Source organism: Symphalangus syndactylus, chromosome 13, assembly GCF_028878055.3.
Source record: "Symphalangus syndactylus isolate Jambi chromosome 13, NHGRI_mSymSyn1-v2.1_pri, whole genome shotgun sequence".
Taxonomy (NCBI): Eukaryota; Metazoa; Chordata; class Mammalia; order Primates; family Hylobatidae; genus Symphalangus; species Symphalangus syndactylus.
Genome location: NC_072435.2, coordinates 28,058,907 through 28,083,432, shown reverse-complemented (window position 1 = coordinate 28,083,432; position 24,526 = coordinate 28,058,907). Strand labels below are relative to the sequence as shown.

At 52.3% G+C, this 24,526-nt stretch overlaps 1 protein-coding gene across 7 annotated transcripts in view; it reads left to right on the top strand.

Annotated features, from left to right (window-relative positions):
* MYH14 (myosin heavy chain 14) overlaps window positions 1–24,526 on the top strand; it is a 101,659-nt gene that overhangs the window by 1,102 nt on the left and 76,031 nt on the right. For 2 of the 7 annotated variants that reach the window (XM_055237050.2, XM_055237047.2), the window contains exons 1-10: window positions 727–832; window positions 5,553–5,960; window positions 12,828–12,984; window positions 16,040–16,067; window positions 16,204–16,306; window positions 17,111–17,134; window positions 18,546–18,638; window positions 19,194–19,257; window positions 22,819–22,917; window positions 24,219–24,359. In XM_055237050.2, the coding sequence (XP_055093025.1) occupies window positions 5,556–5,960; window positions 12,828–12,984; window positions 16,040–16,067; window positions 16,204–16,306; window positions 17,111–17,134; window positions 18,546–18,638; window positions 19,194–19,257; window positions 22,819–22,917; window positions 24,219–24,359 (1,114 nt within the window). In that variant the 5' untranslated portion in view covers window positions 727–832; window positions 5,553–5,555. Of the gene's footprint in view, window positions 1–726; window positions 833–5,552; window positions 5,961–12,827; window positions 12,985–16,039; window positions 16,068–16,203; window positions 16,307–17,110; window positions 17,135–18,545; window positions 18,639–19,193; window positions 19,258–22,818; window positions 22,918–24,218; window positions 24,360–24,526 lie in introns of those variants that run through there. The other 5 variants (XM_055237051.1, XM_055237048.1, XM_055237052.2 and 2 more) reach the window with 3 other exon arrangements.

Below are 24,526 nucleotides of genomic sequence, written 5' to 3'. Positions count from 1 at the left end.
GTCTCTACAAAAAGTAAAAGAGTTAGCCGGGCGTGGTGGCGTGACTCTGTTGTCCCAGCTACTCGGGAGGCTGAGCAGGGAGGATCGCTTGAGCCCAGGAGGTTAAGGCTGCAGTGAGCCATGATCGTGGCACTGCACTCCAAGCTGGGCAACAGAGAGAGACCCTCACTCTCTCTCTCTCTCTTTTTTTTAAATCATTTTATGATCTCAAAGAGCTGTTCTAAGAGGAGAAAATACCCGACACATAGTAGGTACTCTTATCACCATGTAGTCTTTATTTCACTCCCGAGACTGAAGCTCAGGACAGAATACCATTGTGCTCTTCTTTGGTACTCTTACTGTCTATAGATGTTGTTGTTCCGTTCCCGCAGTTGGGAAACTGAGGCTCGGGGAGATTAACGATGAAGCACTGGGCTAGGGAACTTTCTGAACGTCGTTTTATTAATTTCACTGGCCGCAGTTCACAGCAGGGAAAGCTGAGGCCCAGGAAGCTCCAGCGGGGTTTGAATCCCGCGAGTCCTCAGCCTTCTCCGCGGCGGGCCCTCGACCTTTGCCCGCCATAAGGGGGAGGAGCCCCTGGCGCCGCCGCCGCCGCCGCCCACCTGGCAACAGGCTCAACCCCCGCCTTCCCCCGGCCCCCGTCAGAGGCCCTGAAGCTCCAGGCCCGCCCCGTTCCCAGCCGGGCAGGTGCTGGGTGACATCAGAGCCGGGCTCCCGCCCCGTGACGCGACGGGGCCCCGCCCTGCCCTGGACCGCGGAGGTCGCCGCACCTGAAGAGAACGGGGATTCCCGCGCCCTCTCCCCATCTCCCAGCTCCGGTCGGCGCCCCCAGGTAGCCCCGAGTATCTGCGAGTTGAGGGGGCGGCGACACAGGCGCTTGGGTCCAGGGGAATGGGTATTGGACCCTCGGACTCCTGGATCTGAGAAAGGGCCTTGGGCGCCTGCTGTCCCAGGTCTGAGGAAGGACTGCGCCGGGAGCCCGAACTCCTGGGTCTTTGGGGAGGAAAGGACTGGGGCCAAGACTGCAGTGCTGGGGTCTTAGGGGAGGAGGGGGCTGCAAGCCCGGATTCCTGGGTCTGTGGGAGCAGGGGCTGGGGGCCTGAACTCCTGGGTCTGAGACAGGAGGGCATTGAGTACTGGGACTCCGGAATCCCAGCGCTAGAAGCCAGAGTCAGAGGGCTGGATGCCAAGGGCCCCAACCTCTGCCCCAGGGCGGATCCCTGGCTGCTTTTTTTTCAAGCCCAGCAGTCTCGGCCCCTCCCAGGGCAGGTGCTTTCACCTGCCCAGGTGACAGTAATTAGCCCTGGCAGAGTGTTCCTGCTGGTTGAGGAAGGGTAGGGCAGCTAGAGAGGCTCCGCCACTTGGAGCCAAGGCCTGCAGGCCCTGCCCGCCCCGTCAGGGCTGTGATCCATCTTCAGAACTCAGCATCCTCACTTCTAGCCCGGCTGCAGTGAGGTGAGGGGGCCTGCACTTCCCGATCCATAGGAGGAGGGGGCCGGGGGCTCAGACTCCTGGGTCCTTGGAGAGGAGAAGGCTGGGAGCTTGGACTCCTCAGCCTGGGGAAGGAGAGGGCTGAGGGCTTGGACTCTTGGCTCCAGGGAGGAGAGGCATAGGGCATAGGGTGATTGCAAAAACTCCGAAATCCTTCCTGGTCAAAGGCCACAGGGCTGGAGAGGAAGTGGATGGGGTGGGGTGGAGTAGGTGGGGGTGAGGGTAAAGTCCCAGGCATGGAGTTTGGGTCCGGTGTATCCAGGTCACACTGGAGGCCTGGGGTGAGCCATGACGATTTGGGGGCCACGGGGTGGAGAAACTCCCTGCTGCATTCAGAGTGCGAGGGTCCAGCGTTTGAGGCCTGAGAGCCTCAGGGCCAAGAGTCACTGGAAGCTGGAGCTGCTGGGCTCGGGGGTAGGAGGAGAGGGTCTGGGAGGAAGTGAGTCCTCTGAGCGGAGCTGCGATTCCCGTGGGAGAGGCTTGAGGGAAAGGCAAGAGTCTGTTGGGGCCAGGTCCAGGGATGCCTCCAGGGCAGCTGGGCGTTTAGAAGGACTTCTCCAGGGGTATGTGGGAGCAAGATGGGGACGGCAGGTGCATATAGGTCTATCAGGCAGAGGTGAAGTCCTGCTGTTGGGGAGACAGAAATCTCCCACTGTTTCTGTGACTGATGTGGTGGGGCAGTGATGGGGACATTTGAGGCAGTGGATGAGAATAGGGGCTGGGCGTGGTGGCTCATGTCTGTAGTCCCAGCACTGTGGAGGCCAAAGCAGGAGGATCACTTGAGCCCAGGAGTTTGAGATCAGCCTGGGTAGCAGAGTGAGACCCTGTCTCTACCAGAAAAAAAAAAAAAAAAAAAAAAGGCTGAGCCTGATGGTGCGCACCTGTGATCCCAGCTACTCAAGAGGCTGAAGTGGGAGGATCACTTGAACACAGGAGTTGAGGCTGCAGTGAGCTGTGATTGTGCCACTGCACTCCAACTCCAGCCTGGGCAATAGAGCGAGACCTATCTCCAAGAAAAAAAAAGAGAGAGAGAGAGAAAGAGAGAGAGAGAGAGTAGGGGCAGACTTCTTTAGCAGGAAGGGGCCACGCAGGATAGGGAGAATATTTTTCCTGCTTGGTGCTTGGACCGCGTTGGAATTACCACTACTGCCCATGGCCCCCTGGATGGTGGGAGGGGCCTAACACATTCTAGTTCCCCCAGCACCTGGTTGCCTCCGGGATAGCTGGAGCTGGATCCACCCCTAGGCCAGGAGCTCCTCGAGGCAGGGCTCCCAGCCTACTCTTCTCTGGGTCCTCACGCCCACTCAGGGCGGAGTCTCGTACTTGAAAGTCCTCAGAGAATTGAATGAATGGGGCCAGTCTCCCCATTTTATGGAGAAGGAGCCAGGTTCCAGAGAAGGAAGGAATTGTTCACTGAAGCAGTGAGATTCGAGTCTATTCTGCAGGCATGAGATAGGCGTGACCAGAGGTGGTCAGGGAACCTGAATGACAAAAATCAGGTCAATTCCCGCCCTGGGCTCATATCTTAGAGTAAAAGCAAGGTTGTACCTTTTGTCCCCTCTCTTACATCCCCTCCCACCCTCTGCCCCTCGATCATTTGGCTCTAGCCACGCTGCCCACCTCACAGTGACACAGCCACACAGGTGCATTGTGGCCCCAGGACCTTTGCACTGCTGTCTGGAATGATTTTTTTCTCCCAACAACCCCCTTGCTCACTCCTGTCATCTCCCTTGGGTCTTCATTTAAATGCCACACCAGAGAGGCCCTCCCTGGCCACCCTAATGAAAACTTCAACATCCTCAACCCTAACATTCCCCGTCCCCTGGTTTATTCCTCCCCTTGGCATTTATCACCATTTAACGTACTATCTGGCTGGGTACGGTGGCTCGTGCCTGTAATCCCAGCACTTTGGGAGGCCCAGGTGGGCGGATCACCTGAGGTTAGGAGTTTGAGACCAGCTTGGCCAACATGGTGAAACCCCATCTCTACTAAAAATAGAAAAAATAGCCAGGCATAGAGGCATACGCCTGTAATCCCAGCTACTTGGGAGGCTGAGGCAGGAGAATCTCTTGAAACCAGGAGGCAGAGGTTGCAGTGAGCCAAGATCAAGCTACTGCACTCCAGCCTGGGGGACAGAGCAAGACTCTGTCTCAAAAAAACGAAAACAAACAAACAAAAAACCCCAAAAAACCCACCAAACATACTATATGTGGTTTCTGTAAAAAAACAAAAAAGAGAATTTTTAAAAAACAAAAACCATACTAATTTACATTTTTAATCTTTTTATCTGTCTCCTGGGATTAGAGCAGCTCTGTCCAATAGCAATATAATACAGGCCAGATGTGTAATGTAACATTTTCTAGTAGCCACATTTAATGATAAAAGTAAAAAAGGAAAGGGTAACATTAATTTAATGATATATTTTATTTAACCCAGTAGATTGAAAATATTATCATTTCAGCATGTCATCAAATATTTAAAATCTCAGCAGACTATCTTTTTGTTGTACTAAGTCTTGGAAATCTGGTGTGTATCTTACACTTAGAACTCCAAATGGGGATATTTATATTTAAATTTTAAGATGGGGCTCGGTGGTTCACACCTGTAATCCCAGTACTTTGGGGAGCCAAGGCAGGAGGATCGCTTGAGCCCGGGAGTTTGAGACCAGTTTGAGCAACATAGAAGACCCGGTCTCTACAAAATAAATTTAAAAATTAGTAGGCGTGGTGGCATGCCTGTTAATACATTTATTTTTTAATTAATAAATTTCAGACATGAATCACCTGAGGCCGGGAAGTTGAGGATGTGGTGAGCCATGATTGCACCACTGCACTCCAGCCTGAGCAACAGAGTGAAACCCCATCTCAAAATAAAATAAAATAGATTGAATTTAAATGAATGAAATTGAAAATCTGTTTCCTCAGTGACACATGCCACATTGCAAGTGCCCAGTAGTGCACAGGTGGCGGTGGCTTCTGCACTGGACAGCCCGGGGCTAGAAAGTGAACTTTTAGAGGCAGGCGTCTTCTTCCAGCTTGTCTGTTGCTCCATTGTCAATGCCCAGAACTGAGCCTGGCCAGGTGTGGTGGCTCACGCCTGCAATCCCAGCACTTTGGGAGGGTGAAGAGGGTGGATCACTTGAGGTCAGGAGTTCAAGACCTGCCTGGACAACATAGTGAGACCCTCATTTCTACAAAAATTGAAAATAATTGGCCGGGCGCGGTGGCTCACACCTGTAATCCCAGCACTTTGGGAGGCCAAGGCGGGCGGATCACGAGGTCAGGAGATCGAGACCATCCTAGATAACACGGTGAAATGCCGTCTCTACTAAAAATACAAAAAAATAGCCGGGCGTGGTGGCAGGCGCCTGTAGTCCCAGCTACTCGGAGAGGCTGAGGCAGGAGAATGGCGTGAACTCGGGAGGCGGAGCTTGCAGTGAGCCGAGATCGCACCACTGCACTCCAGCCTGGGCGACAGAGCGAGACTCCATCTAAAAAAAAAAAAAAAAAGAAAGAAAAGAATTAGCCAGTGCCAGGTGTGGTGGCTCATGCCTATAATCCCAGCACTTTGGGAGGCCGAGGAGGGTGGATCACCTGAGGTCAGGAGTTTGATACCAGCTTGGCCAACATGGTGAAACCCTGTCTCTACTAAAAATACAAAAATTAGCTGGGCGTGGTGGCGGGCGCCTGTAATCCCAGCTACTTGGGAGGCTGAGGCAGGAGAATCACTTGAACCCCAGATGCCAAGGTTGCAGTGAGCTGAGATCACGCCATTGCACTCCAGCCTGGGCAACAAGTGAGACTTCGTCTCAAAAAAAAAAAAAAAAGAACTGCCCCTCTGAGCCTGGTTCACAGCCTAGCTTATTAAAGAATGAATGAGTGCATAGAGAGGTGAATGAATGAAATGAGTAAGCTAGGTCTGTTAACCCACTTTGCAGAAGTATGGCAAGAGGTCTGGTAAAGGAAGGCAGAGGTGGCTGCCTGGGGAATTTGGGGTAGGGAAGGGAGGCCCGGGGGACGGAGCCCCATCTGACCCCCACCCTCTTTCTCTGCCCCCTGCAGACCATGGCAGCCGTGACCATGTCGGTGCCCGGGCGGAAGGCGGCCCCCAGGCCGGGCCCAGTGCCCGAGGCGGCCCAGCCGTTCCTGTTCACGCCCCGCGGGCCCAGCGCGGGTGGCGGGCCTGGCTCGGGCACCTCCCCACAGGTGGAGTGGACGGCCCGGCGTCTCGTGTGGGTGCCTTCGGAGCTTCACGGGTTCGAGGCGGCGGCGCTGCGGGACGAAGGCGAGGAGGAGGCGGAGGTGGAGCTGGCGGAGAGCGGGAGGCGGCTGCGGCTGCCGCGGGACCAGATCCAGCGCATGAACCCACCCAAGTTCAGCAAGGCCGAGGACATGGCCGAGCTGACCTGCCTCAACGAGGCCTCGGTCCTGCACAACCTCCGGGAGCGGTACTACTCGGGCCTCATCTACGTGAGTGGGCTCCTACTGGGGGGCGCGTGCGGCGGGGTTGCTGCCGGTTGGGGAGCCAGGTCCACACCCCGGCTCCCCTGCATTAACTCGAGGCTGTTTATCATCTGTATCCCATGTCCCGTGACTGTTCCTACGCTTACTTGGTTGCCAAATTATGAATTGCCGGATTACTAGGACAGCCTCGGAACCTACTGGGGACATCGCATGATATATATGGTAGATAAACTGTATTATTTACCTAAAGTATAAAACGTTCCAATTTCTCAGATATTACTCATCCTGAGTTTTAAGGAACGGAAACAGATCTGTGACAATCATTAATGTGAATCACTCAGTATAGAAATATGTTGCTTGAGGTTCAAGACCAGCCTGGGCAAGAAAACGAGACCCTGTCTCTTAAAAAAAGATAAATTAGCCAGGTGGTGGTGGCCCCTGCCTTTAGTCGCAGCTTCCAGGAAGGCTCAGGCAGGAGGATCATTTGAGCCCGGGAGGCCAAGGCTGCAGTGAGCTATGATGATACCACTGCACTCCAGCCTGGGTGACAGAACAACACCCCGTCTCAAAAACAGACAAAAAGCAAACAACTATATGCTAGGCTCTGTGCTAAATGCCTATCTATTAATTCAATCTCACCATAGGAAAGATAGAGTCTATTATTATTACCATTTTACTTAACAGGCAAATGAGGCCCAGAGAGAGTTAATAATAATAAAAATGAACATTTATTAAACACTTACCAAGCATTCTTCCAAGCTTTCTAAAATACACTGCCTCTGTACATTTTCGGAACTATAAAGCATCTGATCCCCATTTTGCAGGTGAGGAAACTGAGGCACAGAGAGGCCAAGTTCACACAATTAGACCTGGCAGATTTAGGTAGTGTGGTCCCAGGCATTCTCACTTTGCTGTGGTGCCTCTTAAGATTGAGATGGGGCTGGGAATGGAGGTTCATGCCTGTAATCCCAGCACTTTGAGAGGCTGAGGTGGGTGGATTGCTTGAGCCCAGGAGTTTGAGACCATCTCGGGCATGGCAAAACCCCATCCCTGCAAAAAAAAAAAAAAAAAAATACAAAAAATTAGCTGGGCATGGTGGCACACTCTTGTAGTCTCAGCTACTTGGGAGGCTGAGGTGGGAGAATCACCTGAACCCTGAAGGTGGAGGCTACAGTGAGCTGTGATGGTGCCACTGTACTCCAGCCTGGGTAACAAATCAAGACCCTGTCTCAAACAAAACAAAACAAAAACCCATTGAGAAGGGATTGATGATAGCTAGGTTGACTATGGTAGTCTTCCCACATCTGTGCTAAGCTTTGGATGTTCGTTGCATTTTTAAAACTCTTTACAGCAAACAGATGGGGTAGGGCAGTGGTTCTTAACCCCACCTCCATGGTAGAATCATTTGGGGAATTCTTAGAAAATACCAGTGCCTGAGCCCCACCCCAGAACTTTCAATCAAGCTCTCTGGGGCTGTGACATGAACACTGGTATTTTTAATAAGCTTCCAAGGAGGTTCTAATGGGCAGCCAAGGGGTTATTAATTTCATTTAACAAAAGAGCAAACAGGATTAGAGAGATTGACAAGGAATGTGGACAATCATAATGAAAAATAATAATAAGAGGAGGCTAGCAAATATTTAATCGAGCACTCGTGATATGCCAAGCACTGTTCTAAGTGTGGCGTGTGAGTTATCAGCTTCCCTCTGGGCCAGGGACTGCTGATATCACCTGATGTTCAGGAATGTTAAGTGACCCACAGCCATGAAGGAATCGTGCCAGGATTTGAACCCAGGCAGCTGGTTCCAGAGTCATGCTCCAAACTCCAGCTTAGACTGGTGGGGTCTCACAGCTTTGCTCCAACACCCACCCCTCTGAGGTTCACAAAGCGGAAGATCAGAATATTTTTATGAAGTCTCACTCCTACTTGGAGATCGAGGCTCTGAGATAAGCACTGACTGGCTCAGGGTCCCTCAGCTTGTGGTGGCAGGTGTGGAATTTGAATCGAGGGCTGTCGGACCCTGCATGTGGTTGCTGTCTTCTCCAGTCTGCACTGGCCCTTTCCAAATCCTCAAACACCTTTACTAGCCCTGGAAAAGAGGCCTCTACATGATCCACTCCCCCACATCTCACCCAAGGCCACAGACATCAGGATGACATCCAAAACGTGGATCTACTAGTTGCCTTTTATTCATTTAAATATCTTTTTGAGACAGGGTCTCATTCTGTTGCCCAGGCTGCAGTGCAGCAGCATGATCTTGGCTTACTGTAGCCTTCACCTCCTGGGTTCAAGCAACTCTCTTGCCTCAGCCTCCTGAGTAGCTGGGACTACAGGCGCCCGCCACCATGCCCAGTTAATTTTTGTATTTTTAGTAGAGATAGGGTTTCACCATGTTCGCCAGGCTGGTCTCGAACCTCTGAGCTCAAGTGATCCACCCAACTCAGCCTCTCAAAGTGCCGGGATTACAGGGGTGAGCCACTGCATCCGGCCACTCTTTGCCTTTTAATAAATACTCTGAGCGCTCCCAGCAACCTTGTAAGGTATCTGCTGTCATCTCCCCTCTGCAGGTGGGGAAACTGAGCCTCAGACTGGGGGGCAGGATTTGAACATAAGCCCCACAACTAGGAACCAGCTAAGCTAGAACTTGAAACCAGGTCATTGTGACTGCAGACCGCAGATGCTAGCCATTGCACTAGGAAGATTATTCAGAAAGTTCAGGAGAAAAAGTGGTAGGGCCTGAGCTAAGGTGGTGGCCAGGGAGCCAGACTTTTGGGGCCTAAGAAATGAATGTGAGAGAGATGATTCTAGAATTCCAGACAGGAAGCAAATTGGGCCTTAATAAAGATCATTAGCACTTAGTGAGTACCTGCTTTCTCTGCTGGGCGCTGTTCTAAATTTCTCCCCAATATGATCTTGTTGACCCCCTCCCCATCCACATCAGGTTGTGAGGTAGGGATTATCATCCTCTTTTTCCCACAGCTTGGAGAGGGGGAGCCATTCGCCCAATAGAAGCTGATAGTGGCTAAAATATTGAGCATGCAGTGTTTCAAGGTCCATGTTCTGTTTTTTGTTTTGTTTGTTTGTTTGTTTGTTTTAGACATAGCCTTGCTTTGTCACACAGGCTGGAGTGCAGTGGCATGCTTACAGCTCACTGCAACTCAACCTCCTGGGCTCAAGTGATCCTCCTGCCTCAGCCTCCTAAGTAGCTGGGACTACAGGCACATACCACCACGCCTGGCTGATTTTTTAATTTGTTGTAGAGACAGTGTTTCACAATGTTACCCAGGCTAGCCTCAAACACCTGGACTCAAGTGATCCTCTTGCCTGGGCCTCTCAAAGTGCTGGATTTACAGGCTTGAGCCACTGCTGTGCCCAGCTGGGGTTCACATTAAACCCTCTGCATGCCACATGAACTTGTGGATGACTCCCAGGCACCTTATGTAGGAAGCACTATTTCTGTCCCCATTAGCTAAGGACACTGAGACCCTGAAAGTTGCTTGCTCAAACCACTTGGCCTGAAAATGTTAGAGGTGTGACTCAAACTCTGCCCTGTTTAAGACCTGTGCTTAATACATGTTTGTTGACTGACCAACTGATGGTGGGGAAGGTGGTGTTGTCCAGTGAAAAGTGGGACGTCCAGGGTTCCAGAAACTCAGTTTCTGCCACTAACAGGCTGTTTGCTTTGAGTTGCTAAGAGTCTCAGTCCCTTTACTGGGACCCTTGGGGCAGGGAGGGAACCCCTTTGTAGAACACCCTGCTCTGAGAAACACGGAAGATGCATTATGTGATTTCACTCTCAGAACACTTCTAGGTGATGGGTTAAAAGCTGCATTTTCCAGGGCTGGAAACTGAGGTTTAGAGAGGACACATTCTTCATTCAAATTCACACACAGCTCAAAAATGCTGCATCTGAATTTGAACACTGGACGGCTTCAAAGTCTGAGCAATGAGCCTGAGAGTTTGAGGCTGCAGTGAGCCAGGATCGTGCCACTACACTCCAGCCTGGGCGACAGAGCCAGACTCTGTCCCACCTGCCCCCGCCAAAAAAGTCTGAGTTAGCCCAGGGCTCCCAGGTAGGATGAGTGACATAAGAGTCTCCAGACCCATATCTGGCGTGTGTTGCATGGGCCCCGCCTCAGCCTGGCTGGTTTTTATCCATCATCTCCCCTAATCCCCACAGCCTTTGTAATGAGGTGGGGAGTGTCACCCTCGGTTTCCCAAGGAGGCAACTGAGACTGTGGGGAAAGTCACCAGGCTGAGGGGAGCGGGGGCAGGTCTGTCTTCAGAGCCCCAAGGGCTGGAGCAGCCATTCCTGACCCTTCCAGGAGGGCTTCCCCAGCTGTCTCCCACCCTGTGGGGGTGCACCAACCTCTGTTCTTGCCCCCCCCCCCCCCCGCCCCCAGCCTTGTTGACCAGCTCAGGTTTCCGTTCCCAGGTTGTCACCCTGGAAACAAGGTGTGGTTGGCAGGAGGGGCTGGGGTGGGAGGGTGGCATGGGGAGTGGGTTCCTCCGCCAGCCAGGAGTGGGGGCTGGGGCGCCGACAGCCATGAGATACCCTCCCAGGGAATGTGGTCCGGCTGCCCCACCCTCTGAGAGCTGGGGGGAGCTCCCGGAGCAGCCCTTTCAGGCAGGGAGGGCAGACACCCAGCAAACCGGTTGTTCCGCTCCTGACTGGCCACCCAGGCCACCCACCCTCCCACCGTTAGAAGGTTGGCACCTGGGACCAGGCAGCCTGTGGTGGCCACACCCTATTGTGCTTGAGAAGCTCAAGCTCCCTGGGAACTTAAAACAGTCCTGCTGGCCGGGCACAGTGGCTCATGCCCGTAATCCCAGGCATGCCGGGGTGGTAGGATCGCTTGAGCCAGGAGTTCAAGACCAGCCTGGGCAACATAGTGAGACCTGATCTCTACAAAAAGTAAAAATTGAAAAAATTGGCCAAGCGTGGTGGTGCATACCTGTGGTCCCATCGGCTTGGGAGGCTGAGGTGGGAGGATTGTTTGAGCCCAGGAGGTAGAGGCTGCAGTGAGCTGTGTTCATGCCACTGCACTCCAGCCTAGGTGACAAAGTGAGATACTGTTTCTAAAAAACAAAAGAAAAAAATAGTCCTGCTGCTAACCAGCTTAGAAACCAGCTAGCTGGGTAACCAGCAGAGTAGGTTACCCTACTTTATCACACACAGCTAGAAAACACATCTGAATTTGAATCCCAGATGGCTTCAAAGTCGAACAACAAGCCCAGAGTAGCTAACTAGCTAAGCCACTAAGCAGGTAATTCTCTGGTTAGTTTAGCTAGCTAATTGTAGATAGCTTGGCTAGTTAGCTCTCTGGCTGGTTTCGCTAAGTGGCTAACTAGCTCTCTAGCTATATTTAACTGCTTCTGTGAGTGTTGAGCCCCTCTTTCCTATATGATACCCCTGTGAGCTGGATTTGTTCTTAAACTGTTACAGAGTCCTGAGGCCGGGTGTGATGGTTCACGCCTCTAATCCCAGCACTTTGGGAGGCCAAGGTGTGCAGATCACTTGAGGTCAGGAGTTCAAGACCAGCCTGGGCAACATAGAGAGACCCCGTGTCTACAAAAAAATACACTGGGTGCGGTGGCTCAAGCCTGTAATCCCAGCACTTTGGGAGGCTGTGGTGGGAGAATTAGTTGAGCCCAGGAGTTCAAGAGCAGCCTGGGCAACGTAGTGAGACCCGGTCTCTACTAAAAATAAGAAAAATTAGCCTAGTGGATTGACACACACTTGTGATCCCAGCTACTCTCAAGGCTGAGGTGGGAGGATTGCTTTAGTCTAGGAGGTGGAGGCTGCAGTGAGCCATGATTGTACCACTGCACTCCAGCCTGGGTGACAGAGTAAGACCCTGTCTCAAAGAGAGAAAAAAAAAAAAGATTAGGCATGGCCATGTCAGCAGGACTGTTATGTGTCTATTATCACTAGAAACCGCAGGAATGTTCCTATTGCATTTTGGTTATTGCAGATACCACAGGCACCTTCCAGAGATATTCCATGCATATTCAAGTGAGTATATAAAAATATATAAAAAGATTCCTCTTCTATCCTTTCTTTTTTTTTTTTTCTTTTTTTTTTTGAGACAGAGTCTTGCTCTGTCGCCCAGGCTGGCGTGCAGTGGCACAATCTCGGCTCACTGCAACCTCCGCCTGCCAGGTTCAAACAATTCTTCTGCCTCAGCCTCCCAAGTAGCTGGGACTACAGGCATGTGCCACCACACCTGGCTAATTTTTTTTTGTATTTTTAGTAGAGATGGGGTTTCATCATGCTGGCCAGGCTGGTCTCGAACTCCTGACCTCATGACCGCCCGCCTCAGCCTCCCAAAGTGCTGGGATTACAGGCGTGAGCCACCGTGCCCGGCCCTCCTCTTCCATCCTTTCTAATGCAAATGGTAGCTCCTCACACAGTCCTCAACTCATCTCCTTTTACTTGATATTGATTTGAAGATAGTCCCATGTCTATACACAAGAGCTTTGTAGGAATCCGTCGTATGAAGGTGCATTCAGGTCGTTTCTAGTCTTTTGCTGCTACAAAGAGTGCCTCAACCGTCACCTCGCACATGGTCATTTCCTGTGTGTGAATCCAGGCAGCCACAGGTTGTGACCCGAGTCTGGCTGGCTGCAAAGATCTTGTTCTCTCTCAGGGCAAATCCTCACCCAGACAGTGCCTTTGTGCAATTTGGAAAGATTCTTTGCTACCATCAGCCTGAAAATGCTCTTAACAAACATTCAAATCTACATTGTTATGGTGTAGACGTACCGTGTACAGATGCCCTTGTGCAGTGCACGACCTGCTCAGATGCCCCATAATGCCTTTCAGGCCGTGGGCAGGCATCTGAGACCCTCTCCCCTCTCACCCACTACAGACGTACTCCGGCCTTTTCTGTGTGGTCATCAACCCGTACAAGCAGCTTCCCATCTACACAGAAGCCATTGTGGAGATGTACCGGGGCAAGAAGCGCCACGAGGTGCCACCCCACGTGTACGCAGTGACCGAGGGGGCCTATCGGAGCATGCTGCAGGGTGAGTGCTGGGTGGGGCTGTAGGCCAGCAAGGTGGCTCTTCAACGGGGGCCTGACCTGGGGCTGCCGGAAGCCAGAGTCCAGGTCAAATGACAGCTTGTGGACTTGACTCTGTGGGGCTTCTTAGGGGGCTGGAGGGAACACAAGTAGAGGCCTGAGTGGGTGGGGTGCTAGGTCCTAGAGTCTTTTCACCGGTATCCATGTTCACCGTCTCTTTTATTATTATTATTATTATTTTGAGACAGAGTCTCGCCGTCACCCAGGCTGGAGTGTGGCACAATCTTGGCTCACTGCAACCTCTGCCTCCTGGGCTCAAGCGATTCTCGTGCCTCAGCCTCCCAAGTGGCTGGGATTACAGGTGTGCACCACTGCGCCTGGCTAAGAGACGGGGTTTCACCATGTTGGCCAGGCTGGTCTCAAACTCCTGACCTCAAGTGATCTGCCCACCTCAGCCTCCCAAAGTGCTGGGATTACAGGCATGAACCACTGTACCTGGCCTCTTTTTAAATTTTTAAATAAATTAATGTATTTTTGGCCAGGTGTGGTGGCTCACGCCCGTAATCCCAGAACTTTGGGAGGCCGAGGCGGGCAGATCACAAGGTCAGGAGATCGAGACCATCCTGGCTAACAAGGTGAAACCCTGTCTCTACTAAAAATACAAAAAGAATTAGCCAGGCGTGGTGGTGGGCACCTGTAGTCCCAGCTACTCCGGAGGCTGAGGCAGGAGAATGGCGTGAACCCGGCAGGCGGAGCTTGCAGTGAGCCGAGATCGCACCACTGCACTCCAGCCTGGGCGACACAGTGAGACTCCGCCTCAAAAAAAAAATTAATTTATTTTTTATTTCAATAGTTTTTGGGAAACAGGCAGTGTTTGGTTGCATGGAAAAGTTCTTTGGTGGCCATTTCTGAGATTTTGGTGCACTCGCCATTGGAGCAGTGTACCCTGCACCCAATGTGTAATCTATCCCTCACCACCCGCCCACCACCCTTCACCCTGAGTCCCCAAAGTCCATTGTGTCATTCTTATGTTTTTGCATGCTCAGAACTTAGCTCCCACTTATAAGTGAGAACATACGATGTTTGATTTTCCATTCCCGAGTTACCTCACTTACAATAATGGCCTCCAGTTTCATCCAGGTTGCTGTGAATGCCGTTATTTCATTCCTTTTTATGGCTGGGTAGTATTCCATGGTGTATGTGTGTCTATATATCCCATGGTGTGTATATGTAACAAATATATATATATATATACACCATGGGATATATACTCTCTCTCTCTCTCACTATATATATATGTGTGTGTATATATATATATATATGAGTATTCCATGGTGTGTATACACACACACACACACACACCATGGGATATATATATGTGTGTGTATACACACCATGGAATACTCATATATATATCACAGTTTATCTACTCGTTGGTTGATGGGCATTTAGGCTGGTTCCATATTTTTGCAATTGTGAATTGTGCTGCTATAAACATGTGTGTGCAAGTGTCTTTTTCATATAATAGCTTCCTTTCCTCTGGGTGGATACCCCAGAGGAGGGTTGCTGGATCAAATGATAGATCTACTTTTGGTTCTTTAAGTAATCTCCATACTGTTTTCCATAATTAAAAAATCAAAAAATAACATGTTGGTGTGGATACGATAAAACGGGAACACTTTGACACTGCTGGTGGAATGTAAACTAGTACAACCACCATTGAAAACAGTATGGAGATTCTTTAAAGATCTTTGTTCACTCTTTCTCTGAACAGTATTGGTTGGGTGTGGGGCTTCTACGAACACTTCCCTTGAGACAGTAATTCCCAGAGTGTTCATTCATTCATTCAACATTTATCGTTGAATTGTAGATCTGACCTCCATTGTCAGGGGGTAAATGTAGCCCCTTAGACAGATGGCAGGTCAAGGCAGTTGTGTACAGCTGGGCAGGTTGTACACTGAACAAGGGTATCCATCCAAGGGGCTGCCATTCATACCATGACAACATAGATCAGTCCTGGCAAAATTACATGATTAACATCTATTATCTATATATATATAAAATGCCCTTATTATATATGTGCTATATATCATCTATTTTAATAGATATTTAGTATTTTTTTGTTTATATCTATTAAACATTTAAAAATTATATCTATTTACATCATAAAACATATAACAGGCCGGGGCAGTGGCTCACACCTGTAATCCCAGCACTTTGGGAGGCCGAGTCTGGCAGATCACGAGGTCAGGAGATCGAGACCATCCTGGCTAACACGGTGAAACCCCATCTCTACTAAAAATACAAAAAATTAGCCGGGCGTGGTGGTGGGTGCCTGTAGTCCCAGCTACTCAGGAGGCTGAGGCAGGAGTATGGTGTGAACCCGGGAGGTGGAGCTTGCAGTGAGCCGAGACTGTGCCACTGCACTCCAGCCTGGGCAACAGAGCGAGACTCCGTCTCAAAAAAAAAAAAAAAAAGAACCACTGCTTTATTCTATTACTGATTTAGTTTTCTTCCCAGTGCTAATCGGTATTTGATTGTAGGTTTTTGTCCCCTGCATCTTAAGTGGAAGTTCTGTAGAGGCACACACCTTGCCAGTTCCCCACTCCCTTCCATGCCTGGTGCTCAGTAGGTGGTCAGTATGTGATTGTGGAATGGCTGTGTTAGGCCCAGGGCGGGCGCTGGGGTAGACATCTTATATCACAGGACCTCGCTTCTGTCTTTGAATCTCACACGCCCAGCATGAGGCAGCACACAGTAGGGTCTCACGTTGAGGTTGTTGAATGAATCATATTCTGTTCAGTTGAGGGAGCCTGTCTCCATTTTACGGGTGAGGAAATCAAGGCTCAGAGAGGGACAGCTGCTTTCCCAGGGTCACACAGCGAGCAAGGGGCTGAGCTGGGTGGGGAATTAGAATCCACGAGTGTTACAAATCAAGACCCAAGCTTTTCCTTACTCCCTGGGAATAATTTTTAAAATGCAGCGGCCAGTGTAAGGGACCAGAGGGCCCTGCTAGAGACTCTCTCAGGTGACATATTCCCCCACTCTGTCCCCTGCAGATCGTGAGGACCAGTCCATTCTCTGCACGTGAGTAATCTGGAGGGACTTCCTGGAGGAGGGGCGGTCCGGGTGGGGCATGGCTGTGTTTGGAATGGGCAGGGCAGGTGGGGATCTTGCCCAAGGTCATTGCCAACCCCTTTGCTTCCCCTTGTCATCCCCACAGTGGAGAGTCTGGAGCTGGGAAGACGGAAAACACCAAGAAGGTCATCCAGTACCTCGCCCACGTGGCATCATCGCCAAAGGGCAGGAAGGAGCCGGGTGTCCCCGTAAGCAACCCTGCCTGGGGTCACCCCCTGGGCCCTGCCACAGCATTGCCCCTTCCATCTTGGGCTTTCCCCACAATTGTCTCTCCCCCTCTTGGAGGACCTTCTCCTGGACGCCTATGCCACCTGAGCACCTACTGTGTGCCTGGGGTGGGGCTGAAAGCAGAGTCAGGGGGACACAGAGGTGTGAGGGTCAGTCTTGGTCTCACTGGCTCTCAGAATGGCTCCTAGTACTTAGTAGGTGCTTTATTTTCCGAGCACCTACTGTGTCAAGCCTGATTTTAGGTGGTCATGATGCCCGGGTTTGTCGTCTAAGTGAACATTATATCGTGCCCTCCACTGTTTCAAGCCCTGTTCTCACACTGCCTTACTTACCCCTCGGGTGGGGTGGGTGCTGTTTTCCTGTGCTGAAGATGGAGAGCCCAGGCATGGGAGGGGTGAGTCAGTTGTTGGTCACGCACCCAGGAAGAGGTAGAGTGAGGCCAGGCACAGTGGCTCATGCCTGTAATCCCAGCACTTTAGGAGGCCGAGGCGGGAGGATCGCTTGAGCCCAGGAATTCAAGACCAGCCTAGGTAATATAGTGAGACCCCATCTCTACAAAAAAAATTTTTAAATAAAGGAGGTAGAGTGGGATTCAAACCCGGGAGTGTGTCCCCCAGGCCACCCTACTCCACATGCCCGGTTTCCCCAGTCCCCCTTCCCCCACCCCCTACGCCACCACCCGAGATCACTGGTTCACCTGTGTGCCTGTCCACGTTCCATGTGCTGTGTCCTGGTCCGTGTCTCGTGTCCCGTGACTTCCTCAGGCCTCCGTCAGCACCGTGTCTTATGTGAGTAGCAGGGGATCACCTCGAGTCTTGCTGCCCCTAATGCCTTCCCGGCCACCCAATGCATGATCTTCTTGGTAGACGGGGCCCAAGGCAGCAGTGGTCCCACCTGCCAGAGACCCCTCTGCCCCACCACTGCTATTCATGGCGGCCCTGCTGTGTGTGTGTGTGCAGATGGGCCACAGACACCAACATGAAACAATCCAGAGAACAAAACTGCCACTTACTGCTGATCTACTAAAGTGTCCAGCCGGGGCCCACAGACGCTGTGTGCACACAACCAGAGTGAACAGTGTAGCAAGGGAAATACATGCATGTCCCATGTTCTTCTGTGTGAGAAGTCATGTACCCTTCACTTTATGCATCTTTTTTCATTTGACAAAGCATCCACCTAGCTAGATCATTTCATCTTAACACAAGCAAGACATGGACTGAGAGAAGACACACACAGGCTGCCATTTATGAAGCACCTACTGTGTGCCAGGCTCTGACACCGAGGGGGCTGGAGGGAAGTTTGGAGTGACTTCCTGCCAAGGAGTATCCTGGTGGGGCTAGGAACCCACTATTTTTTGAAGGCCTATTATAGGCCAGACTGCTTGAAACACTTTACATAGGTGGTACAGATTTTTGCCTTAGTTAAAAATTCTAGGCTGGATTTGGTGGCTCAGGCCTATAATCCCAGCACTTTGGAAGGCTGAAGTGGGAAGATTGCTTGAGGCCAGGAGTTCAAGACCAGGCTAGGCAAAAGAGTGAGACCCCATCTCTACTAAAAATTTTAAAAAGTAGCTGGGCAGGGCATGGTGGCACTTACCTGTAGTCCCAGCTACTCAGGAGGCTGAGGTGAGAGGATTCCTTGAGTCCAGGAATTTGAGGCTGCCATGAATTATGACCATGCCACTGCACTCCAGAATTTCTACAAGCAACACATGAGTACATATTCATTGTAACAACAACAAATCAGATTAAATGAAATTCCTTTTCCTCCCCTCAGTCCCCTTCCTTGGAGTGCCTTACACTGTTGACAGTTTGGTGTGCATCCTTGCAGACCTTTCTCCATATGTTTACAAACATGTATATATCTGTGGATTTAAGAGTCTCGTTTTGTGGTGTTTCTTCCTTAATTCATTTTTTATTAATGGGATAACATTGTAGACATTGTTCTGCAACTTGTTTTTTTGTTTGGCTTGGTTTGGTTTGGTTTCCACTTAACAATATGTCTTGGAGATGCTTCCCTCTTCCCCTCACAATAGACAGATGGGCAAGACCCGGATATGGGAAGTGGGCACATGCCCAGACACACAAAGGCCCCTCACACACAGATACTCAGCCAGCTGGAGACACAGCCCAAGCTGGGCTGGCCTAGCCTCCTGCCCCATTCTCACTGACCTCATGCATCATCTCCTGTGCCCGGCAGGGTGAGCTGGAGCGGCAGCTGCTTCAGGCCAACCCCATCCTAGAGGCCTTTGGCAATGCCAAGACAGTGAAGAATGACAACTCCTCCCGATTCGTGAGTGCCAGGGGTGGGCAGTGCTGGCTGTGTCAGGGATACCGGAGCTGGGAACCTCAGGGTGGGCTTCACGTGGATCTGTTGAGGGAGGAGGGGCTGGGGGCCTGGACTCTTGAGTCTGAGGGAGGAGGGTCTGGGGACCTGGACCCCTGGGTCTGAGGGAGGAGGGGCTGGGTACCTGAACTTTTGAGTCTGAGGGAGGAGGGGCTGGGGGCCTGGACCCCTGGGTCTGAAAGAGGAGGGGCTGGGGGCCCAGATCCCTGGGTCTGAAGGAGGACGGGCTAGAGGCTGGGTGCCTGGTTCTAAGGGAGGTGCAGCTGGGGACCAGGGGGCTGGGGAAAGAAGTCCATGGGGCCCAGACCTTGAATTGCCAAGGAGCCCCCCGCTGGGGACTCACCATAGGATGGGGTTCAGGTACAGGGAGCAAGGAAGTCGGGGGGGGGGCAGCCGCAGCTCTGGGAGGAGTGGGTGTGGGGTTTGGGCTGTTCTTCATGTCTGAGCGGGGAAGGGGACCCTCTGCTGAAGCCCACCCACCTTGGTCAAATTCATCCGCAGGGCAAATTCATCCGCATCAACTTCGACGTTGCCGGGTACATCGTGGGCGCCAACATTGAGACCTGTATCCTCTCACAGCCCATGGGGATGGCAGCCGAGGGGGGCAGCCTTTCAGACAGCACTGAGTATGGGAAGCACCTCCCACCGCAGGGACCCCTTACCTGCTACTCAGATGGGACCCGATGCCCAGGCGGCATCTGCATGGGGAGGGGATGGTGGGACTTCTGGTGTGTATGAGGCCAGCACAGCCTTGCTATGGGGTGGTGGGTTGGGGTCCAACCAGTTCAGCCATAAGGGGAGTCCCAGCACTCAGCCTGCAGTGGCACTCATGGTGACCCATGACAGTGAAATGACATAGAGTAGTGTAAACAAAGGGAAAAGGGACGTGGGACCAAGTCCCCGGGGACCAGGCACAGGCTCCTGGAACCCTCTCCAGCAGAGGCACACAGGACACCAGGTGGGACAACATTTATGAAATGCTGTCCCAGGGAAGCGCAGAGAGACTCAGTACCAGGGTTTTCATTGGTGGCTGGTCACATCCCCGCCTGCACCCCCCGCCCCCCACCCTTAGTATGAACCAAAATTCCACACTCCCAGGAGGAAAGCAGGTGATCAGTGTAAACCACAGTGTTTGCACAAACCCTTTAGGCCCAGTGAACCCCTCTCATCCCGTTAGAGGATGCTGGAACCCTCCAGAAATCCAGGTGCCCAGATGTTAGCCAGGGGCCCACCTGGCCAGCAGGACTTTCCAGGGGAGCATCTCAGGCCGGCTGTGTTCACCCTTTTCTGCTCAGGCGGTATATGGGCGTTTAAAGGAAATTAAACGATAAAACACAGGCACTCTGGGAGTGCAGAAATTAAGAGAATGGGCCAAGAAATCGTACCAACCTGGGTTCAAATCCCAGTTCTGCCACTTTGAGACTCTGGGGACTTGGGTACGTGACTTGGCCTTTCCCTGCCTCAGTTTCTCCCTCTGTAGAAGGAGAAGGAACATAGAACCTACCCAAGAGGGGTTTGGAGGATTTTGGAGTTAAATGCTTGGCCACGGCACCTGCTACATAGCAGGCACTCAAGAACAAGCTATTGTCATTAGCAATTAATGATTAAATTACTGGCCAGGCACAGTGGCTCATGCTTGTAATCCCAGCACTTTGGGAGGCCAAGGCTGGTGGATCATTTGAGGCCAGCAGTTTGAGACCAGCCAGGCCAACATGGTGAAACCCTGTCTCTACTAAAAATACAAAAAAATTAGCTGGGCGTGGTGGTGCATGCTTGTAGTCCCAGCTACTCTGGAGGCTGAGGCAGGAGAATTGCTTGAACCTGGAAGGCAGAGGTCGCAGTGAGCCGAGATCGCGCCACTGCACTCCAACCTGGGCGACAGAGCGAGACTCTGTGTCCAAAAAAAAGATTAAATTAGCAATATCTGTATCAATGCTAATATTATTGACTAATATTGATTGATAATTACTAATCAATAACATTAACAATTGCCAAGAAGCCACATCCCCATCCCAGAGGCATCTGATAAGGTCATGCTCTTCCATAATCAGTGGGGAGGGGTTTCTCCTAAGTCTGCTCAGGGCATGAAGCAGCCAGCCGGCCCGTTGGTTCTGTTGCCTCGTGGGAGATGCTTCCTGGGCTGTCACCACACCAAGTCCCCAGCAGCACCGCAGCCCCTGCTCCTGCCGTTTTCTGCTCACGGCTGTTCCTTCCTCCAGGTCCTCTTGCCCTTGGCTCCCACCTCTCCATGGCACCTGCATATCCAGGTTCTTGGAGCTCATGGCTCTTCCTGCCAAGCTGTCCTGGCACTGCGTGCCTCTGCTTATATTCACATTTGCCTTCTCTGTCCGCCTCCACCTGCTCACTTTCTCCTGTCCATGCTCCCCATGCAGTGTGGCTGCCCCTCCTGGGCACAGCTGTGGTCCCGGCTGTCTCAGGCACCGGTAGATTGATGCTCATGAATCAGGTCCCACCCCCAGGCCAATCGTATGAGTCTTGGGATGGCCTGCCGGGTAAGGAGCACCACTCTGTGTGGCTGACCCCTCGGCACTACCATCAGTGCCATCGTGACCAGCATTTCTGGAGTGCTGACTGTAAGCCCACCGCCACCTCAAGAGCCCCCATGACATCTCAGTTCCTCCTCTCTGCAACCCTGCGAGGTGGCTGCTGCTATCACCCCCGCTTCGCAGAGGAGGAAACCGAAGCTCAGGGCTGTTGTCCCCCAGGGTTGGACAGCCTGCGTGTGCTCCCTGCACTCCACCTTTGCTTGTGGGAGCCCCTCCACCTGTTTCTCCCCATCTAACCAAGCAGGTTACACCCCAGGGCTTCTGGGAAATGGACCTCAGGTTTGCAGCTGATCTTGGTCCGAATATGTATTTGGTGGTGCATCAGTGTGGGACACAGAGGGGTTAAGCAAAGTGTATGGCGTTTTGTTTTACTCTAAGATGTTTTGGCTGGGCGCAGTGGCTTATGCCTGTAATCCCAGCACTTTGGGAGGCTAAGGCTGGAGGATCGCTTGAGCTCAGGAATTCGAGGCCAGTCAGACCTCATCTCTACTAAAATAAAGAAAATTTAATTTTTTAAAATTTAAAAATTAGCCAGGTGTGGTTGTGCACACCTGCAGTCCCAGCTACTTGAGGCTGAGGTGGGAGTATCGCTTGAGCTGGGGAGGCGGAGGTTACAGTGAGCTGTGATTGTGCTGTTGTGCTCCAGCTGAGGCAACAGAGCCAGACCCTGTCTAAAAAACAAAACAAAACAAAAGTCTTGCCACCTTTTAATATGTAAGTTTGACACGTGACTTTCTTAGGAGGGAGAGCACGCAGAGGGACAGTCCAGTTGGAGGTGGGAGCTGAGGTATCTGCATGGGGAAGCTGAGGCTGCGAGAATACTAATGGCAGGAGACATTCTCACCTGCGGGTAACTTTGAACCAGGCATTGTTCAGGGTGCTTCATGCACAATAAGTCATTTATCTTCACAGCAACTCATCCAGGGTTGATGAGGATTCTTTGTTTTGTTTTGTTTTTGTGACAGAGTCTCACTCTGTCGCCCAGGCTGGAGTGCAGTGGCGCAATCTCGGCTCACTGCAACCTCCTCCTCCCGGGTTCAAGGGATTCTCCTGCCTCACCCTCCCAAGTAGCTGAGATTACAGGCACCTGCCATCACACCCAGCTAATTTTTGTATTTTTAGTAGAGATGGGATTTTGCCATGTTGGCCAGGCTGGTCTTGAACTCCTGACCTCAGGTGATCCGCCTGCCTTGATCCGCCAGCACTTTCTAAAGTGCTGGGATTACAGGCGTGAGCCACTGCGCCCATAGGGTTGATGAGTTTTTTTAGAGACAAAGCAAGACCCTGACTTTAAAAAGAGAGAGAGAGAGGAAGGTCTCATAAAGGTGTTATTTTCGAGCCCCTTGAACAGATAGATGAGGAAACTGAGGCACAAATGCTTAAGTGACATGAGCACGGCTGCTCATCCAGTTAGTGGCAAAGTCACCAGCCTGGGCTGTGAACGACTCCTCTGCTCCACAGGAGAGAAGGGGGCAGCGTGGGCAGGGCAGGCTCCTGTAGTGGCCTGGCAGCGTCGGGGCTGTCCCTTCCCCTCTAGCACCTTGACTCGCTGTGTCCAGACCTGCTGGAGAAGTCGCGGGCCATCCGCCAAGCCAAGGACGAGTGCAGCTTCCACATCTTCTACCAGCTGCTGGGGGGCGCGGGAGAGCAGCTCAAAGGTCAGTGCCGCCCCGTCCTACCCTGCTCACCCGGGAGAGAGTGGGCACCACGCCTCCCCTGGGCCCCATCTGGGGAGGAAGCAAGAAGGGGGGCTCTAATATCTGTCAAACACCGACTTCACATGAGGCTCCCGCAGCCCCTGCTCTCGCTGCGTAGTGGCGTCTGTCGCACGGTGGGTTCTGCTGCGCTCTGGTTCCAGCTCTGTCCCGCGCCCGCTGTCACGGCCACGCAGCCCCCGCCGCCTGGTGGCTCCTGCCCACGCTCGCTTCCGAAGCTCCGTGGCTTCTCTCTCGCGCGGCTTCTCCTCACTCCGGCGGGTGACTCCGGCTTTGCTGAGGCTCCTCCTGGTTCCTGACGACGCTGGTTTGTGTTGCTTCTCGGCTCCTGCTGCCTCGTGCTCCCCTCTGCTCTGGTTCTCGGACCGCGGCTCTTGCCGGAGTCCTCCTGTCCCTGCTCCCTGCTCCTCCTGCCCTCTGGCTGCCCAAGCGCCCTTGGCCCCTGTTTGCAGTGGCTGGCACTGCCCTGTGGCTCCCTCTGCTCCTGGCTCCTTCCTCCTGGTGGCTCAGGCCGCTTCCTGGCTCCTGCGGCCACGTAGCCCCTCCTCATCCAGGTTCCCACTCACTGTGGCCTTTGAGACCGCATGTCCTTGGGCGCCGGCCCCTGCCATCCCATGGCCTGTGCTGACTTGGGCCTGCAGCCCCACTGCTTCTGCCAACCGGTGGCCCCTGCCTGCTCTGGGCACTTCTAGAGACTCAAAAGTCCTTGCGGAGGGAGAAAAAGGAGTGGTAGAGGCTGGGCGGGGCTCATGCCTGCAATCCCAGTACTTTGGGAGGGTGAGGCAGGAGGATTGCTTGAGCCCGGGAATTTGAGTCCAGCCTGGGCAGCATAGTGAGACCCCCATCTCTATACATAATAACAATAATAATAAGTTGGGCATGGTGGCACACAGCTGTAGTCCCAGCTATGTGGGAGGCTGAGGTGGGAGTATTGCTTGAGCCCAGGAGTTTGAGGCTGTGGTGAGCCATGATTGCATCACTGCACTCCAGCCTGGGCAACAGAGCAAGACCCTGTTTCTAAAAAATAAAAAAAATTAAAAAAAAAAAAAAGAAAGAGAGTGGTGGTCTCATAGGTGCTAAACGCCCACTCCACTCCCGACCCTTCCCACCACACTTGTGAGTAAAGGCCCCCACCCACTTGACAGAGAGGATGTGGCACATCCTGGGATTGCCACCGATGAATCCAGGATGAGTCTGACTCCACAGCCCACCCTTGACCTTGACCCCACTCATTGTCCCTGCAGCCGACCTCCTTCTCGAGCCCTGCTCCCACTACCGGTTCCTGACCAATGGGCCGTCATCCTCTCCCGGCCAGGAGCGGGAACTCTTCCAGGAGACACTGGAGTCGCTGCGGGTCCTGGGATTCACCCACGAGGAAATCATCTGTGAGTGAGCCCCGTGGAGGCCAGGGGTGGGGGGCACCCCACGGAGAGCCACGGACCTGGCCATTCGTGCCCTGATCTCTTTGCGCAAGTGTTTATTGAGCACCTACTGGGTGCAGGCACTGGGGCCAGAGCAGGGAATGAGACTCACAGACATTTCTGTCTTGGGG